Genomic DNA, 20,663 nt, shown 5'->3' on the forward strand with positions numbered 1-20,663 from the left:
TGGGTGCGTGTTTGTGCAACGGGTGTGCAAGGTTTCCGTCAGTCGGCAACATCTTGGCTTATTTTGCAAGTCAAGCAAGAGAAATGATTCCATATAGGCATGCTTTTTTTTTTTTTTTAAATCTATGAGGTTTTTTAAGCCCTGAGTTTTTATTTTTTTTATTTTTTCCTCCCAGACGTTCAAGGCTTAACACATAGTGCAAAACACTGGCGTCAATTTCAGGTAAAAAAAAAAAAAGAAACAAACGTAAAATGCGATCGTTGCACTATTTTCTGTGCCTTTAAAACAAAAACTTGCATTCCAGTTATAAATTCGACATCTGTGCGGCGCAGAATGACGGCGTGTGGGGTGTGTGCTCATTGCTCATGCGACTGGGCCACTAATCAGCTGGGGTGGATGCAGGGAGATGACGTCACAATTACTAACGCTGTAAAGAAAAGGTGCCTGGGATATGGTGGCCAGTGCAGTCGACAGGGGGTAGAAAGAAATGGGAACAATCGTTGGCACAAACACATACGTCTCACTGAACGTCTATTTCTGTAAAACCTACGGATGATCACAGCCAAAAAGGTTGCTTTGTATCTCTCATGCTGTTAATGGAAACCGGCTCCGGCATTCTGACAAACAGAAATAAATCTCAGCTCACCACTCGGGAAGAGATTGCAAATTTATCATCCTTTTTATCCCCTGCTTTGTTTTTTTTTTTTTCTTTTTCGTATTTTTTTTAATTCAATATATGTATATATATATTTAACAATTTTTTTTTCGCCATTTATAATATTCATGCATCCGCCATCTAACATTACTTTTTTTGTTTTTTTTTTCAAACAAATTTCTTTTTTAAAATAAGCAAAGCAAAAAAAAAATTTTTTTTTCGATTTTTTTTTTCTGTCGTGTTTGGGACTTTCAAGCAAAAATTAGATGTTGAATCAAATGCTGCTTTTTTTTGTCGATTTTGTTGTTGTTTTTTTTTTCTCCAACTTTTTTTTGTCTCTTTTTTTTGTAGGTTTTTTTTTTTCTTTAATTCTCATTTCCGCAGGCAATATTAACAAATCTGAGTGCTAAACACTCGTGTGTGTGTGCATCTGCGTGCTCTCTCTCCATAGCATTAACCGGCACACTACATTATATCCAATTTTTGGATGATAAAACTCATCAATACAAATCGAAAAAAAATAAAATTAAATAATATAATTTTTTTGTACATTTTTCCAAAAGTCTCTGTAGCTTTTATAAACTCTGTTACTTCCGATTTCTCTGTGTCGTTTTTTTCCCCGTCTAGTTGGAAAGTTCAACCAGTGGAGATCGTTCAATGGGGAGGTGCTTAGGGTCAGGGATTAAATTTGGTGGTAAACGTGTTGCTTAATCCTCCTGAGTGTCATCTACTCCCTTTCAAACACAGATGCCCTCCCAAAATATACTGTAGTACAAAATGCATGCTGTGAGGGCGCCCTTCCGCTTTTCAAAATATGGAAGGATATAATAGAGTGATTTTCATTTATTTGTTTTCTTGGAGATCTTTAGTGTGTGTGTCAGGGGGTGGGTTGTATACCTCTCCCCAAGTTTCACTCCTTGCAGATGTGTCTTTGATTTCCCTGCTAGATTTAAGTTCTTTTTTTGTTTGTTTGTCTTTAATATATCATTTTTAGCACCAGTCATCCTCCTCACTCTCACTGTAACGTTCATGACGTGATTTTGTGGGTCGTGGGGTCCCATGAGAGTAACCATTGGGCAACCTGCGCCCACGAGGTGAGAGAGGGAGTATCCCCCCAGACTCGGCAGTCCTGGAGGAGCGCTGATCGCAGGGGTGAGGGCCCTCATAGGAGGAATCTCGATAAGGGCCACTGTGCCTGCATCCAGCGCGGGGAACTTCCGTGCAGTGTCCTCTTGTATGATGATGGGATCGGGGGGAATCATTGTTAACAGACAGTCTTTCATTGCTGCTTGGATGGTTCTCAGTCTGGGGATATCTCCGTTGGGTTGGGGTGGTCATTCTGCACAAGGACTGCTGCTGGGGAGAGCAAACGCTGGCTGGCCGGCGGACCACTGGAGAATAAGTAACTCGTGGCCTGGGAGTTGTTGGCAGCTGGGGCAGCTGTCGCCTTCCTCTGCGGGGTGTGCTGGCCCCAGAGGTTGAGGGCACGGGGCTGCCATCCACTGAACTACTGCCCTACACAAAAATCCAAACAAAATGGGAATTCAAGAGCGAGAGAAAACACAAGAAGGAGACACGCGAGGGAAGTGGGATAAAAGACACAATAGGGAATAGAGAAGTGTGAAAAGGGTTTAGAGTAGGTATAGGGACAGAGAGGAGCAATATGGAGGCAGATTTCAGTAGAGGGACATGGTTGAGATAATAATATGGTGGGGTTCGTTGATGTGAAAAAAGTCAATAGACAAGAGATTTGTATAAATGAAGTGTGAAAAGAAAGGGCAGAGAAGTATGAAAGGATGAGCAGAAAATGACAAGCCATGGACGGAACATGAAGACCAAAGAGACCAGAAGGTTCATGAGGGCATTTGAGTAAAAGGAAGTGGAAAACCACAGAAATGGAAAGTCGATGAAGAAGAAGGGATAGAAACAACCCAGATAAAGAGGAGGAGAAGAAAATCACCCTCACACAAATACAAATGGGGAGGGGGGCAGGGGTTCATGATGGAGGAAAGAGGAGAGAGGAAGAGTGCCACAGCGACAAGGACGTTAAATAAAAAAAAAAAAGAAAGAAAAAAAAAGAAAGGAAAAAGTGGAAGAGAGATGGATTTTCTGTAAGTTTTTGTGCAGGAACAAAGCTGACTGAGCAAAATAAGAGTGAGAAGATCCAACCAAAGCAGGGGGAGGCAACTGAAAGAGAGAGATAAAGCCCCTCTCCCACCGCACAACCCTCTTCTCCTCCGTTCAACCTCCCAATCAAGATACCCTATTGAGATATGAGCAGCAGGGGGGAGTATGGCAATATGGCAAGCTGATACCCCAGCAAGCAGAGCGGGACAACACGGAAGTGGGAATATGGAATGAGGGGGTGTCACACTGGCACCCTCCCAACCAAAAGTAGATTCCACGAATGGAAAGACTGGGGAAAAGATAGGGGTAGAATAGAAGGCATTATTTATGTATACACAGATATACCACCGAGGTGATTTTTCTATAAGTTATTCACATATATGATTTATCTGTGGGCTTATTCCAGTCTGACTAGACACCTGAGCAACAATTTGTCATCAATCTACTAAGTTCCTGTCGTGCCAAAAAGGTTCCCTTCCACGTGTTATATTACTGTCTTCAGCATACGGGGGACACTCTCGTGTCCTGGCCTCGTGATTCTGTCTTCGGACATAAGGACCCACCTGTCTGTGAGGAGCGTAATCTCGCCCTGTGCTGGGTGAGCGAGAGCTTGGCCTTCCGTACTCTAATCTTTCTCGTTCAGTGCTGGGGTGGTGATGGTGGTGATGATGATGGTGGTGGTGGTGATGGTGGTGCTTCCGATCTCGAGTGCGTCCACGCTCTTCAGTGGGGAGATCGCATGACTGTGTTGTAGTGCTAAGCTCTGTACCCAGTCCTGTAGGACAGAAATCTGCATAAGAGTTTTGGATTGAAGGGACAACTTAGTTTGCACAAGTTAAATGGACCTTAATGTATTCATTAAAAAAAAAAAAAAAAAAAAATATATATATATATATATATATATAATACACAAAAGCCATGAATATCTTGTAAATTATATCCTTTTAAACGGTGAGTTCTGATGTCATCAGTTATAAACGGTGAGTAGTGATGTAATTTCTGTCACATGACTCACTAAAACTTGTGTATTATAATAAATAAAGTACCCCCAGTTGCAAAATATGAGGATATTAGAAGTAACCTCGGAGTTCCATGGTCATGAAACTCCTCGGTAACTTATAATATCCTTATATTTTACAAAAGGGGGTACTTACACTATATATATATATATATATATATATATATATATATATATTTATATATATATATATATAAATATATAATAGATCAGGGGTGCCCAAAAGGTAGATCGGGATCTACCAGTAGACCTTTAGCTGGTGATCAGTAGATCTCAAGAAACTGTCAACAATCAGCTTGTCTAAATCACCCTCATATTTCATGGTTTTCATTCAGATATTTATTAAGTTAAGGTTACATAAGAAATAGTTGTTTGTTAAATATAGCAATATACATTTTCTAATAAATCAATATTTAAGTAATATTTTTCATGGAACAGAATGCTAAAAATACTTTTATGGCTGTAGATCATAATGGGACAACAACACTGATAGTAGACCTCGCATGGGTAAAGTATGGGCACTGCTGGGAAAGATCATATGCAGAGAACATTCATATCAGTCTATCTGATGTTCTAACGTATTGTTGATATTTTCCTCTGTGACACAATCAAATGTAAATAATATGTAAATCAAATGTAAAAAGAGTTGGGGAGCAACAGAAGCATGGAAAAAGTTCCTGGGGTGCCAAATAAGGGCTGTGATTGGCTTTTTGGTTGGCCCTATGTGAACAGGCAGCCTACACGAGGCTCTGTTTGGCAGTGCCCTTGTATTTTATACAACCAAAACTTGCCTCCAAACCAGGAATTCAAAATTAAACATCTGCTTTGAGGCCACTGGGAGCAACATCCAAGGGGTTGGAGAGCAACATGTTGAATATGAGCCACTGGTTGGGGATCACTGGCCTACAGATATACTGAGAGCTGTTCTACTCTATCAACTTTGAAGCAAAACACAATTAAGCCCTGTTAAAATATGTATGTTTGTACCAACAAATACATTTGTAAACATATTTTACAATCCAAAGATTCTGGCAAGAACTTTCCCATTTTATGGAAACTAAATGAGACATTTCCCTGGTAATCACACCAGCTTAAACTCTTTTAACTGTATCACCACCAGACTTGGAGAAAGCCTTTCTTACCCGTCACCTTTTCTCAGAGGTTACAACACTCACAGAATGTGGAAATGGAAATCTACCACTAGCCCCACTCTTTACCAGGTTCTTAAGCTTATGGAAACAATATTCTAATGGAAGAGGGCCTAGACACTGTAGATCCTGGAATAACTTTCTATGGATCATCTGGTGTAGGGCTGAATTTCTGGAGCTCTGGCAGCAGTTATCTCAACCTCCTGGGGACCCTTTTTTGCATTGAAACTCATTTTTAGGTTTACCTTCCTAATTGGAGATGCCAGTCTAATTACCCCCAGATCCAAAACCTCTCTTAACACTCCCTATCCCACCCACCCCCTATTCTTTTGGAACTGTGATGCTCAAAGGCTAAAAGACTGGACCATAACAACAGGGATACAGGTCATCCAAGCAAGACTACTACTTCCAATGCAGTACTTGGCCCGGTACGTTTTTAAACCTGCCAGATCGACATTTGGACGATTATAGGCCCCTGTCGTAGGGCCCAATACAAAGAAAGATAAGTTGCCAACTCAGTCTGAATGGGCTGAATTGGCAGCTTAAATCTGCGTGTATGACCATCTTTACATTCTCCAAGTCATAACCCTACAGGTTTCAGAATAAAGAATAAAACAAAGATGACTTTTGAGACAAACAAGATCCACCACTGACCTGACTCCAGATCCACATATCTAGTGAGGGATCTATCAGAGACCCTGTGTCCCCTCTCCTTCCTGCGTTGGTGTCCATGACGAGGTCCTTCCTCAGGTGTTACTCTCTCTAATGAATAATCATCCAATCTGATGCCTTTAGATTGAGAGTGACCAAGCATTGAGGCGGAACGTTTCATAGGACTACCATCCGTAATAGTCTGAAAAAGAATAGAAATAAAAAATGGTCTAGCAGTTCAGGAACCTTCAGTGTCCAATGTCATCTTATTTATGACCTGTCTGACATTAACATGCCTAATCAATGGCAGATTCTGGCTGCCAAATCGCTCACTCTTGAAACAAATCAGCAGCCTGATTACTAACTAAGTCACATATTATTGGGGCTGGATGGCAGATTCCATTAACTGAGCCGCATTGTGTAATATTCCACCAGTTGAGGATGATTGACTGATGGGTCTACACAGACCATCCATGTAATCTGATCATTGGTAGCCTAACAGATCCATTTGTTTGTCAACCTGGACCAAACCAATGGATCCTCCCTTATTGGTTGGCTTTAGACTACCCAGATTATGGTGAATATCACAATGGATTGATAGAAGTCTGACACAATATTGCAACTCCAGGCTGCATATGCCACATCTTTTCTAACCCTGCATTAAACTGCGGTGCCTCAAACAAGATGCTCATATAATGTGAACTAGATTACACAAACTCAATGTGCATTGTATTGTGGTGATGCCAACTGATTTCTATGAGTTGTAATACAGTAATACAGTAGGACTGTGAACGAATAGATTGCCATTGCCCATGGAACAACTGTATTATACAAATGAAACTCAATGAAAACCCCACTAAATAGATTTAGTCAATTCTGCTTCTAATAACCCCAAATTGGGAATGAGTGTAGGTACAGGCCAGGACTTTACCATGGGCAGAAAAAAAGCCTAGCAATCCTGCTCCATGGCCTTTAACTTTAAAGCATTATGGGGCTTATGGGACCTATTTATAGATGGTTGAAAATGAGAAAATCGATTGCATTCTGCTGTTTTATATACTTTGGGTATTTCAACTACTCTGTCCATTGGGTAAATTTATCAAAGAGTGAAGTTCCGCCACTAGAGTGAAATTCCGCAGCTCTCAATTAGTTTCTATGGGGTTTTGAAAGCTGTATTTATCAATGGGTGAAAGTGAAAGTTCACCCTTTGATAAATACGCCTTTAAAAATCCCATAGAAATTAATGGAGAGTGGCGGAATTTCACTCTAGTGGCGGAACTTCACTATTAACTTCACTCTTTGATAAATATACCCCTATATGGCAGTCAGGGGGCTGGACATGGCACCCACAATTCCTTGCAGGGCATCATCATCCTTTATTATCCAGTCTTGCCCCCTGTTCATTGGCTATACAGGATATTTGGCTCACCATACAAATACCTTTCATTGTGTAATTTTTGGATTCTGTTTTGACTGTTATGCATCATTCTTGCTATATATTTATATATAACCTGAGTGCTGCCCCCAAGTGGAACTATAATTACAGTTTATCTTCACTTATCTCATGAGTGGAACTGAAAACTTAGTTAAACCCTTAAGGTGGCCATAGACATAGAGATCCGTTCCTTTTGGCAATGTCACATTGAGGTGGGCGATATCGGAATGCAGCTGATACAGTAGGTTGGATCGCAGGACCTCATACACACACACACGGATGGCCCCACACACGGGCCAAGAAGCTGCCAACTGTCTGTCGGCAGCTTTTATCGGCCCATGTATGGGGGTCTTAAAGTGGAAGTAAAGTCTTAAATAGAATAAGGATAGAAATGCTGTATTTTGTATACTAAACATAAACATGAACTTACTGCACCACAAGCCTAATCAAACAAATGATTTATGCTTTCAAAGTTGGCTACAGGGGGTCACCATCTTGTAACTTTGTTGAACATCTTTGCAAGACCAAGACTGTGCACATGCTCAGTGTGGTCTGGGCTGCTTAGGGATCGTCATAAAAGATCAAAACAGCACAAGTCAAATAATATCTGCCAGAAGCCGATACAGCAAGACTGATTAATAATCAGAATATACAGACTGCACTGGCTTCTGTGTTGTCATGTAATCTAATGTGGATTTTATAGTTTTTGTATTGTTTAATACAAACTTTCTCCAACTCTGCAGAACCAGTGGCTGCAGCAAAATAATCCTCCAAATAGAATCCCAGTTTATCTGTTTAAATCTGGCTCCATGATCTTTGTCCCTGCAGCTGGAGTTGGAAACAGTAAAGGGGATGTAAAGGCAAAAATAAAATCCAATACAAATCTCTACACAGTCGCCGACTGCTCTACAGGGAAACAAACAAAGCTGCTTGAGTTCTGCATGGCTGGGAAGTAAGGCGGTGGCTCCCCCTGCTGTTCATAAGTATGATTGTTTCCCTGCAGAGCAGTTAGGGCCCGTCGGACAATTCCTATCCACAGCAGTAAATGAAGGGAGAATTTCACTGCATACAGTCAGGTTTCTTATAAAAACAGTAGACATTTTTTCAATTAAAGTATATTGGAGATAGGTTTCTTTTTCATTAAAGAAAGTAAAAATTGGATTTTATTTTTTTGCCTTTACATGCCCTTTAAGTAACACTTTATGACTAGGAGTACTCAGTTTATTGGACGGTTTATAGGAAAAGATATATTTTCTTTGTATGAGCAAACAGAAGTCAGCAGAGTACACATTTTTATAAATGAAAGATTGATAGGTACCAAATAGTTGTCTCTCCATATCTATGCAGAATATAATGCAGTTGGAGCTGTGTGCTACTGTTACTAGCAATGTATAGCAACCAATAAGCAGGTAGCATTTATTGGTAAGCTGTTGGACAGCACACATCTGATTGGGTTGCTGTAGGTTGCTAGATCTAGGCTTACATTTTACAGTAGGATGTAGAGAGGGATATTCTGAGACAATTTGCAGTTGGTTTTCATTTTTTATTATTTGTGAGTTTTGAGTTATTTAGCTTTTTATTCAGCAGCTCTCCAGTTAGCAGTTTCAGCAATCTGGTTGCTAGGGCCCAAATTATCCAACAACCATGCATTGATTTTTCATAAGAGACTGGGGTATACATAGGAGAGGCCCGAATAGAAAGATGAGTAATAAAGAGTAGCAATAACAATACATTTGTAGCCTTACAGAGCTTTTGTTTTTTTAGATGGAGTCAGTGACCCCCATTTTAAAGCTGGAAAGAATCAAAAGAAGAAGATAAAACTATAATAATAAAAAAAAAATAATGAAGACCAATTGGAAGTTGTCTAGAATTTGCAATTATATAACATACTAAAAGTTAACATAAAGGTGAACCTCCCCTTTAAGCAAAGGATGGCATATAAAATACTTCTGCTAACATTCAAAGCCCCTGCTCTCCTCTGGTCCTCGTCTCACTCCCCAGAAATGAAGGGGTTATGTAATAAAAGGCGCTAAGTTTGCCCAGGAGCAGTAACCCATAGCAACCAATCAGCAGGTCGCATCTGTTTATCATCTGTTTAAATGAAAGAATCTTATTGGTTGCTATGGGTTACTGCTCCTGGGCAAACTTTTTGCCTTTTATTACATATGGGCATTACCGAGTCTACCTTTTGGAGCACTAGAACATTAGTCTAGTCCTGCACCTACTGGACAATGCCTTTACCTTGTGCTCTTTTCCCCCTCCAATTTGTGCCTGTATGTTCGCCACCCACCCACTTAGACTGTAAGCTCTACAGGACAGGGACCTCTTTCCCACTGTGTCTCTAAAGCTCTGTGTCCTTATGTGAGCTCTGTGTACTTGGTATATTTATTGCATTTATTGACTGACTTGTCCTCCTTGTGTGTACTTTTATATATTGCACTTTTATTTATATTGTACTTTTATGCACTGTACGGCGCAGCGGCTCTTTACAAATAAAGTTATAAATACACTTAAAATGGTGCTAAAGTATTTGCTACAGGGAACATTACCGGACCCCTGCTCCTTCGGCTTAACCCACTTACCCTTTATACTAAATCCTCTTTTATTTTACCAATATTGCACATATTAGAGAAGACCGACATTATACTACACTACTGAAATAGCAGTTTAGTGACCAAACCACCCCTTTATCACTCTGCTAAACAGGTGCATGCATCACCCATTGGGGCAAATTCACTAAAGGGCGAATTTTCTCCTGCGAAGGCTTCACCACACTTTGTGCCGCTTTTGCAGATTTGCTACCACTTCGCTAATTCACTAAAATGCGAAGTTGCGTCTCAGCAGTCGAACACTGGTAGAGTTTTGCCAGCATAAAGTCCTCGCGAGCGTATCATAGTGAACTTTCGCTAACGTTCATTTCTGCCTAGCGAAACTTCGTTAGTACTCTTACACTTGGATCAATTTGAATAGGGCGGGTACATATAGGTCATATATTAGAGATGATTATATTAGGATGATTATTAGAGATGTTGGTGCAAATGGTTGAAGTGGCCACTTATTATTACACATTTCCAAGGACGCAAAATAAAGACAAAAGAGATCCTCTAATGCCCTAGACATGAGCCCACCCTAAAACAAATGTGGCATGACCCTCAAATGGTCAAAAAAAGGTTAAAACAAAAAATGATTAAAACAAAAATGTGTAATTTTTAAGACAAACCAACTTTAAAATATGAAAAAACGCCAGTGTTTTTTTATCATGACTCTTCGGCATAAAGGATATGATGTCACTGATTTGTAGCTTGATGTTATCTAGAATGAGACTCTGGTGAAAGGGGTAACGTAATGGAAAAATCGCACTTTAGTGAATTTGTGGAGTAACAATCGCTCATCTGAGCGAAAATTCGTCTGGCAAAAAGGTAACAAGCTCCGCTATCTAAAGAATACATTGCTAGAGAAGTTTGCGTCCTTTCGCCAGGCAAATTTTCGCTCAGGTGAACAATCGTTAATAAATACTCTACACCTGTTAATAAATTGGCCCTGCGGATGGGATTTCTGGTGAATTTTCTCTAGCGACGGCCTCTTCGTCCTTTAGTAGGGTTGCCACTTTTCTGGAAAGAAATACCGGCCTTCCTATATATTTATCTTTTTTCCATTGGGATCAACCATCATTTTTACTGGCCAGGCCGGTAAAATACAGGCCAGGTGGCAACCCTACCGTTTAGTAAATTTGCCCCTTTGTGTGTTCCACTCCTTTCACACATGAAGGAAATCACATTTACAATAATCATACATATGGAAATTAGAGCAAGAGTGAAAGAAAAGGAAACCAGACAAAGAAAGTTAGAGGGAGACAAAGAGAAGTGTTGGAGACAAGATTGAGAGATAGAGCAAAGAGAGACACAGTAGAGGAGTTACATACACTGAGATTACTCCCTCTGGTTCGGGTTTTCCTTCGCTGCTACAGCAAGACAAGAGACAGAGGGGAAACAATAGGAAAAAAAAACAGCACAGGGAGAGAGATACAACAGGACAAAAAGAGCAGGACAAGGGAAGGGGCAGAGAGAAAAGAGAGGTTAACAGAGTTACACTGAAACAGTTTCAAATAAACAGCGTCCTTATCAGAGGACATGGGTTGAGGGGTTTGACCATGAGAAGGTGCATTACACAAAGACAAGAACCATGGAAATATCAACATAGCACAGCCCTCATTCAAACACAAGCAGAGTGCCTAAACATTGATAATATTACACGTAACAGAGAGAGAGACAGAGAGAGAGACAGAGAGAGAGACAGAGAGAGAGAGTAGTAATACAAGTGGGGTAAGCATAAGCAGGGGCGTAACTATAGAGGAAGCAGACCCTGCGGCTGCAGGGGGGCCCAGGAGGTATAGGGGCCCCATGGGCCCTAATTCATATAAAATTTCAATAAATATTGGAGAAACAAGTCAACCCCAAAACATTTTGGGGGCCTGAAAAATAATTTGCTGTGGGGCCCAGTAATATCTAGTTACGCCACTGAGCATAAGGCTGGAAAGCTGGATTCTGGTTGAGAGGACTGAAGGACAGAAAGAGAATGGAAATAAAAAACATAAGGAAAGAAAGAAGTGGATTGGTGCCTGGACCGGGAACCCAGAAGAGCACAGCTGGAACATGAAGAATGTAGTGCATGCTATACAGCGGTTGGGATGAGCAATGCACCCTTTTGTTATTACTTAAGCCTTTTGGTAATAAACGGTAACGGTCATCGATTACTCTGTTTCCTCTGGTTTTCTTAAAGGGGAACTATCGTGAAAATGAAAATGTAATATAAGCTCCCTCATGCTGAAATAAGAAACTTTCTAAATACAATCAATTAAAAATTCTGGACTGTTTCTGAAATAATCAAGTTTATCTTCACTATCCCTCTGTCAGCATCTGTTTCTCTTCATTCTGTCTTCATGCAGCAGTTGAGTGTCAGATATTCATTGACAGTTAGATCCAATATATCTTATAGGGGGGGCTCCTTTTGCCTGGTAGATGTATTAGAGCTCACTCTATTAAAATCACCAGACATCATGTCTCTCTACATGCAGGATTTGTGCAAAAGGCAGTTATTTTGTTTGTACTGGAATCAGTTATTTGAGTGAGCTCTAATACATCTGCTAAGAAGGGAGTCACCCCTATAAGATATATTGGATCTAACTCTCAATGATTATCTGTCATCCAACTCCTGCATAAAGAGAGAATAAAGAGAAGCAGATGATGAGAAAGGAATAGTGAAGATAAACTTGATTATTTCAGAAACGATGAAGAATATTTAATTGATTGTATTTACAAAGTTTCTTATTTCAGTATGAGGAAGCATATATTCATTTTCGTGATAGTTCCCCTTTAAATAGACCCTGTTTTTTTATCCGAGCACTTACCTGAGCTCGTGGAAAATATATAAGCTCTAATCGATAAAGGTTGCCCTTAAAGTAACATGGATACAGTTTTCCAAGCCATGCCTGATTTTAAGCTACATGGATCTGAAAACCTTTTCAACACCTTTTGTTTCTTGGATGCGCATTAGTGCCAAAAAGAGCTCCAGCAAATATTTTATGGACCCCTAGTATCTTGTTTAATCAACCGACCACCTCCAAAACTCATAGGTGGGATAAACAAGGACATTGTCACTTGATCCTCTGAACTAACTCAATAATACCCTTGTGATTGTTCAAGGTTTGCTATGCTGATACCACATCTCATTCTAGTTAAAAATAAGTTATTGGGTACTTTTATTACCAAAGAAGGTTCATGGGGGAGTAGTGGGATCTAGTGGATTACTCTGCTGAATAGCCCTACGGCACAGTGGTTGCCATATGCCTTGACCAGAAGGCTTGGAAGATAGTACAGGCAAGGGACATGTTATCCAGAATGCTTGGGACCTGGGGGTTTCTGTAGAATTTCCGACCTTAAGTCTACTAGAAAATCATGTAAACATTAAATAAACCCAATAGGCTGGTTTTGCTTCCAATAAGGATTAATTATATCTTAGTTGGGATCAAGTACAAGTGACTGTTTTATTATTACACAGAAAAAGGAAATCATTTTAAAAAATTTGCAGTATTTGACTATAATGGAGCCTATTGAAGACAGCTATTCCGCAATTCGGAGCTTTCTTAATAACGGGTTCCCATACCTGTATATATCTTAATCTTTGCCTGCTGGAGGTAATCATTGTCTCATTTGAACGAGTAGGTGTTTGAGTGTGAGGAAGGAGAATGTTTTCTCTTGTTTTATTTGTGGAATATATGTAAGGATCCTTGTGCTGGGGGTACTTAGTAGGAAGCAAGTCTGTCCTCGTGACTTTCAGTGTCTTGGTGTATCGCATATTTTATTGAGTAATGATATATATTGTGAACACTGAGCTCTGAGCCCTGGTTATTATCTCTCTTATTATGTCTGTGCTGTGTATGTTAACTTTATGGTAAGCGGACCCTGGCATGGTCGTCTACAGTGACACATGGAATTCACTGCAAGGACTTGGTATGGGACTTGCAGGAATCTTAGGATGAAGGTTTCATTAGGAAATGGTATGCAGACCATTATAGCATTGACAGCATAGCCAGAAAGAGCTTACCTGGTTATCATTGGGAAGCCGTGGCATTGAAGCGGCTCTTCCATGTCCCTCCATGACCAGGTACTGCTCACCGTCTGAGTAACCATCTCGACCCATGTCACTCATCTCTACGGACTGCTAGACAAAAAAAAAGACTTAAAGGGGTGTTCTGTAAACTATATTAAAGGGCAGGCCTGGACTGGCAATCTGTGGGTTCTGGCAAATGCCAGAGGGGCTGCTGTATGGTTCAATAGAAAAGTACCATATAGTGGGCTGGTAGGGGGCTGTTTGGGCTGGTGGGGGGCTATTTGGGCCTTTGTGTATTTGGAATGGCAGGGCCTATTTTGACTCCCAGTCCAGGACTGTTAAAGGGATCCTGTCATCAGAAAACATGTTTTTTTCAAAACGCATCAGTTAATAGTGCTACTCCAGCAGAATTCTGCACTGAAATCCATTTCTCAAAAGAGCAAACAGATTTTTTAATATTCAATTTTAAAATCTGACATGGGGCTAGACATTTTGTCAATTTCCCAGCTGCCCCTGGTCATGTGACTTGTGCCTGCACTTTAGGAGAGAAATGCTTTCTGGCAGGCTGCTGTTTTTCCTTCTCAATGTAACTGAATGTGTCTCAGTGAGACATGGGTTTTTACTATTGAGTGTTGTTCTTAGATCTACCAGGCAGCTGTTATCTTGTGTTAGGGAGCTGCTATCTGGTTACCTTCCCATTGTTCTTTTGTTTGGCTGCTGGGGGGGAAAAGGGAGGGGGTTATATCACTCCAACTTGCACTACAGCAGTAAAGAGTGATTGAGGTTTATCAGAGCACAAGTCACATGACTTGGGGCAGCTGGGAAATTGACAATATGTCTAGCCCCATGTCAGATTTCAAAATTGAATATAAAAAAATCTGTTTGCTCTTTTGAGAAATGGATTTCAGTGCAGAATTCTGCTGGAGCAGCACTATTAACTGATTCATTTTGGAAAAAAATTTTTTCCCATGACAGTATCCCTTTAAGCTGGTCATAGATGCTAAGATACCACTGTACGAAGTGACGGTTCATACGAATTTCGAGGAGTGTCCTTACATTTTTTCTACCATCGCAATCGGTCGTTCAGTTGATCGTAAAGGTAAGAAGATTTATATCGGCTACTGATAATGTCTCTGCATGTATTGCCTATCTAACGATATCAATGCGAAATTGTCACTACTATTTGTCAGACATAACTTTTGTTGTTGTTGTTGTTGTTCTAACATCTGTACCCCGGTGGTTTCAGAACACTTCACACATCCATTCATGCAACTCTCACAAGTAAACACCTGTAGGCATTGCATGATACCTTGGTATTTCTATCACAGTAACTACACTGAATCACACCTCTCTGAAGAGTTACAATGGGCCAATGTGATTGGATCGGTGGAAGAGTTTATATGCCGAGAACTTCCCACACCAGTCAGTTGAACTGAAGAAGCTGCTCGGATGAGTAGTGAAACGTCTCCAATGATTACTCAGCAAGTCCAGTTGTTTTAGAAATACTTAACTAGACATTGTCTAATTTTAATCTGAATGGTTAATGGTAGATCGTTAGACTGAAACGAAGGAGCGTTCATCACACAAAGAATAAAAACTTCACATCATTGGCCAACTTTAGTTACATGGTCCTATTACTTTCAAGATGGATTTCGTAGCAAGTCAAAGTCCAGTTGATTTTAACTGGTGATATTATCATGTCATAATGGGGACATCATAAAGGCAACTTGGCTCACTTTTGATTTACTTAGTTTTTTATACAACTGCTTATTATCTGACAGAAACATTTTAAGGGTTACAATGGGACCACCAGAGAATAATCTGCTAGGTAACAACGGAGAAACCTGTTTTTAGTCCAAAAGAGAAATTAAATGGGGCACTCCTAGCGTCAAAGAAAAGAGGTACAATAGGATATTGTATGAGGGAAGAGCTGGCAGTAAGGCAGGTGTCACAGCTCCAGAGTGGCTCATGGATATGATCAAAAAGGAGAGGGCAATTAATAAGTAAGGAGAGGGCAATTAATAAGTAAGGAGAGGGCAATTAATTAGTAAGGAGAGTTTTTGCTGACCTGGGAATTTGGCCAGCTGTTGGTATTCTCCTGTATGCGTGCCCTCTCTGGGCTCCAGGTCCCTGTTTTCTGGGACATCTGCTGGGCCCGTTGGGTCATCCAAGACTGACTCTCCTTCATGCCCCCCTCAGGCAGCCCCCTGCAGAAAACACATCACAGACAGAACACTGTTCAGAAGAGATGTTTTGCCACTTCTACATGTTGAGTCCTCAAAATACAACCCCACCAATGAAATGGAATACAAAGGACATAACAAGACTTACATTTCTCCAGCTAGGCAGGAGGGTAGAGCATTGATTCCTAAGGGTCCATCTTGTGTGGGTGATGGTGGCTCCATCCTCTGGAACATGAGAGGGGTTCGATTCTACAAAAAAAAAAAAAGAGATAAGAAGAGAAGTTACGGAACTGTAAAATATTTACGTAGAATGGATAACTGCACTATTGCTCAGAATGTCAAAATAAAACAGGCATCAGTTTTTGAAACAATACAAAACTGGCAGTTTGTAGGAAGTCTTTTTAATGCCTAGTAGAAGTTGTCATAAAAAGGGAGTTAAATGGATATAATGTAAAGTTACTCTCAGGATCAAAGTCATTGTGCTTTAGCAGTACATTTACCATTTCTCCATAATACATCTGTCTAATTGGAAGCTCACTGACCTCTTGGTGTGACACCAGAGTTGGACTGATATACCAGAGTACCAAAGGATTTCCCAATGGGCTCAGGCTCTAGTGGCCCCAGCCATCAGATCCTTATTATTTCTAAAATAGTTCTATAGAACACTGACAACATTTGTCACTATCTCTTTGCCCTGGAGGTCAGGTTCTCTTGTGGGCCCAATCAAACATTGTATAAAGCTGGCCATACACAGGCAGATGTTGTCCACAAATGATTTTATCGTTTGAACGAAGAATTCACCCATCCATGGTAAACGATATTTGAGGAGCCTTTCATTGTATCTTTGTTGTGTAGGCTAAAGATCTAACATTTATTGACTGATGGCTATCTGTTCCTTTGTTTGCTTTTGCATAAGGCATGTGCAGTGAATGATCGTTTAACGATGGTTGTCAAACCGTCTCATCCACTGACCGATTTCATCTTTTCACAACAAAACTTGTCTAATCGAATGTTAGGCCAATTTTGTCAGAATGATATGATTGTTTGCACCCCATCAATGTAACAATAAGTAAATCATTTTATTGGATCTTGCACATGTAAGATATTAGTGTCTAAAGGGCACTATATTGTGTGTATTTCACCAGCATTAATCTGGTGAAATCAAAACTCCAGGGAAAACTGTATTGCTGCAGCTAGTAAAGCTAGTAAAGCTGTTTAAAGTGTGAACCGGGCCAGTAAAAGCTGGATTATGGGTCCCTGGAGTGGATGGAAGAGAGCAGGGTGGGCTTCCATCCCCTGCTCCATGTAAGGGTTTTGCAGCTGCCAAGCGAATGGCAGTTAGAGTTAATTAAGGATAGTTAAAAGGAGGTGTGGAGCAACACCTCAGGGCTGCTGCTGCTTTCCCCTAGAGAGGAGAAGGGTGAGTGGCCACATGTGCTTGTGAGCACCAGGGAACAAGAGTGATTCCCCTGAGCTGGAGAGAGGACCAGAGAAACCACTCCCAGGAGACAAGAGTGTCTCAAGTGCGCCCAGAGAGGATTCTGGGATTTCTTCTCTGCTGAAAGCCATTGAGGGCTTAACTCAACTGTGAGTAAAGTGAACACCAGTGAGGGTGTGAAGCAGGACTGTTATTGCTATGATGTGAAGCATATGTGATTCCCCATGTGAAGCCAGTGGGCTGAAGATTTTGTGTTTCTTGCAAATAAAAGCCAGCAAAATGGCAATTTGAACTCTCTAAGGTGGTCAGTCTCCATTTATGTGCTGAAATCTGTGCCGGGGCCTAGGGTTTCGCTACCGGAAGCTCACACACACAACAAAATCTTTCCGTGTATGGCTACCTTAAAGGCCCCCACACACGGGCCGATAAAAGCTGCTGACAGAACGAGTCAGCAGCTTATTGACAGTGTGTGGGGCCAGCCGACGGGCGTCTCCGAACGATATCTGGGCGAAAGTCAGGCAGATGCTGATTGGGCAGGGTAAAAAATCCCGTCGGATCGTGGCCGCATCTGTTCGTTGATGCGGTATCGCTATCCGCCCGCCGTATTGCCTCCATTCTGATCAGATCGATGTGGGCATAACGGGGAGAGATCCGCTCGACATTGACATCGCCAAACGAGCGGATCTCCCTGTGCATGGCCACCTTAAGGCTTGTTAACTGCACTGCTGCCTGTGGCTAACAATAATTGCAGGACGGATAAGACAGCTCACCTGAAGTAGAAGAAGAACCGCACTTAAACACAATGAAATATGAACAGCGAATGTGTTTACACCTGAGGCATGAGGAAGCTTGGCGTGACTGGAATGTGACTGGAATATAAGTGTTGTTGCTCCTACTCTAGTTGGACATTTATGAAATGAATATGTTGTTCCATCCACAGAGATTGTGATGTCTTACCTGTTCCTCCTGCAGAGCCTGAAGCCTTTTTGCTTTGCTTTGCCTGTAATACTCCATAATCATCATGGCAGCATAGATCTTCCCAACAGTGAGGTCAGTAGCTGAAAGGAGATAAAGTGACAGAGGGTAGTTCATCAGATATCTGCCTGTATAACCCTATTGGTTCTATCATTAAGGTGGTCATAGACTCAAAGATCCGCTCGTTTGGCGACATCGGCAAACGAGCCGATCTTTTCCTGATATGCCACTAAACTGCGTGGATATATCGGGGGTAATTCGAGCGTTCGGCCGCATGGCCGAACGATCGAATTACGATGCGCCAAGCGGCTCCGACGGGTCGGTCGGGTAAAAATCCAACCTTCCCGATCGATATCGTGGCCAGATATCGATTGGGAAGACCCGTCGGAAGCCCCCATACACGGGCAGATAAGCTGTCAAATCGGTCCAAATGACCGATATCGGCAGCTTTATCTGCCCGTGTATCACCACCTTTAGAATCATACAGTGCACCGTCTAGCCCTGGCCTAAGACCACATTTGGGCTCGTCTCTTGCTCCTAACAGCTTTATTTTCTGGCTCTATGCTTTCAGTTGCCTTACACTTATGTGGGGTCACCAAAAGGTCCAGTGTTTTCTGGGACAAGTTTTGCCAGATAGCCATCATTTCCTTTCTGAGTTCATTGTCCATCTGATGCTTATCTGCTCCACCTGCAAAACACAAACACAGAAAGGCAAGCCTCAAGTAATCTATACAGCAGAACATTGCATGCTGGGGAACATTTCTGCTCTTTTTTGAGGTTGATTATTAGGAAATAGTGATGTTATACAGTGAGGTCTATGGACATACTGGGAGCCATGAAGTATTTTGTTGGCAACACTCAGCTGTTGAACCTCCAGTTGGACAACCCTGTTGTGGGATATCCCAGTGTTCCAGTGAAAGATCTGATAATGTTCCAAGGATAGTCAATTTCAGTCTGATAAATGTTTTGGGGGGTAAGCCCTCCATCTCTAATCCTATCTACAAAACAGGGGCTGTTCCTAATGACTTCCGAGTGATACCTGGCTTAGTATCCAGGCAACAAGATATTTTCCATGAGGAAAATCAAGGACAGTCCTACTATATTGTGTGGTGAGTACAATATAGTATGACTGTCCTCAGGGGGCAACTAGCAAGCTAGTAAACTGACTTACCTTTGGCAATCTTGATGTCCAATGCAGTTCTAATCAGAGCCATAAGAGTAGAGTTGAAATGAACAGTGTTATCGTCAGCAACAGGAAGATCCATTCGGAGTAACCTCTGCAGGGACCCATAGAACAATGTGTCAGCTCTCTGGAGCAGCAGGACCCCTCACATTTTCCCCTTCTATCCCCAGGACTCAGAGGCTCTGATGATATGCTGTACAGTCAGATCATGTTCCATGGCCTGCTCATCAGCAAGTAATAAGCTGCAGTTCTCACCCAATACTATACTCCAGGTCTTAGTTCTGCAGTCTAGAACCCAACAATTAACCTTAAACAAAATCTAGAATGTTTTCTATGTATTGCATTATTCTTATGCTTATTTGTCCCCCAAGACTGCAGAGAATACAGTGTAAATGTTTACAGAGCCTTTGAGTTCTGTCATAAAAAAAACCCCCAGATGGTTTGTTAACTGCTCCATCACCAGAGAGACCGAAAGTGGACTAGGTGCCTGGGCTTTCTGTTACACAGCCCACCCATCTGGCAGTGAAGAAGTTAAAACTGGCAACAGGCAGTACGAGCTGAAGCCAAGATCGTCAGGCGAGAAACACAGGCCATAATTCTGTACATGCAACGTGCAGGATCGATATGTGCAACGTGCAGGGACCCCCATGCAAACCCTTAACACTAGAACTCCTACAGAGGGAGGGAGCACAGGGGAGAGAAGGGGGCTGGGGAGGCAGTAAAGAAAGGCGAGAGAGAGAGATAGAGAGAAGGTGAGACGGAGGGAGGAATGGTGAGAAGAGAGGGAGTAAAAAGAGAGAAAAAGATACATTCACAAAACTGCGGTGGAACTTGGTGTGCGACAAAGAGGGACAAGAAGCCCCGCATCACCAAGTAGAACTTTTGCCACATTACATTACCAGATGCCCATTTTCTAGCACATCAGAAGACAGGTAAGACAGGAATCATAGGACTTTACTAATACAGGACAGTTATTAGGGGGACGGTCCAGTAAAACAGCCATAGTAGATACACAACGATTATTGGTGGGAAGGTCCAGTTAAAGAGTAGTCAGAGATAGAGAGGATAGTTCCGTGGTATATAAGCTATAGGCTGGGTTTATTATTAAGCAGTGGTTGTAACAGGGCAGATGTAGGGGGAGGTACAGGGCAGTTGAAGGTGGAGCAGCCTATTATCACACGGGGAAAGATAAGGCATTTATTACTGGAGGATACTACAGAGTAGGGATAGTTAAAGGGCCA

The 20,663-nt window shown here is 41.5% G+C and overlaps 1 protein-coding gene across 9 annotated transcripts in view; it reads right to left on the reverse strand.

Annotated features, from left to right (window-relative positions):
• Nucleotides 1–1,019: 1,019 nt before the first annotated feature.
• Nucleotides 1,020–20,663, reverse strand: part of LOC108710372 (voltage-dependent P/Q-type calcium channel subunit alpha-1A) — a 172,918-nt gene continuing 153,274 nt past the window's right edge. For 3 of the 9 annotated variants that reach the window (XM_041587298.1, XM_041587295.1, XM_041587294.1), the window contains 10 exons: nucleotides 19,411–19,516; nucleotides 18,820–18,927; nucleotides 18,222–18,322; nucleotides 15,975–16,075; nucleotides 15,712–15,850; nucleotides 13,638–13,754; nucleotides 10,957–10,995; nucleotides 5,603–5,801; nucleotides 3,346–3,572; nucleotides 1,020–2,170 (listed from right to left, as the gene is read on the reverse strand). In XM_041587298.1, coding sequence (XP_041443232.1) covers nucleotides 1,646–2,170; nucleotides 3,346–3,572; nucleotides 5,603–5,801; nucleotides 10,957–10,995; nucleotides 13,638–13,754; nucleotides 15,712–15,850; nucleotides 15,975–16,075; nucleotides 18,222–18,322; nucleotides 18,820–18,927; nucleotides 19,411–19,516 — 1,662 coding nt within the window. In that variant the 3' untranslated portion in view covers nucleotides 1,020–1,645. The remainder of the gene's footprint in view (nucleotides 2,171–3,345; nucleotides 3,573–5,602; nucleotides 5,802–10,956; nucleotides 10,996–13,637; nucleotides 13,755–15,711; nucleotides 15,851–15,974; nucleotides 16,076–18,221; nucleotides 18,323–18,819; nucleotides 18,928–19,410; nucleotides 19,517–20,663) is intronic. The other 6 variants (XM_041587299.1, XM_041587300.1, XM_041587296.1 and 3 more) reach the window with 6 other exon arrangements.

Source organism: Xenopus laevis, chromosome 3L, assembly GCF_017654675.1.
Source record: "Xenopus laevis strain J_2021 chromosome 3L, Xenopus_laevis_v10.1, whole genome shotgun sequence".
Lineage (NCBI taxonomy): Eukaryota > Metazoa > Chordata > Amphibia > Anura > Pipidae > Xenopus > Xenopus laevis.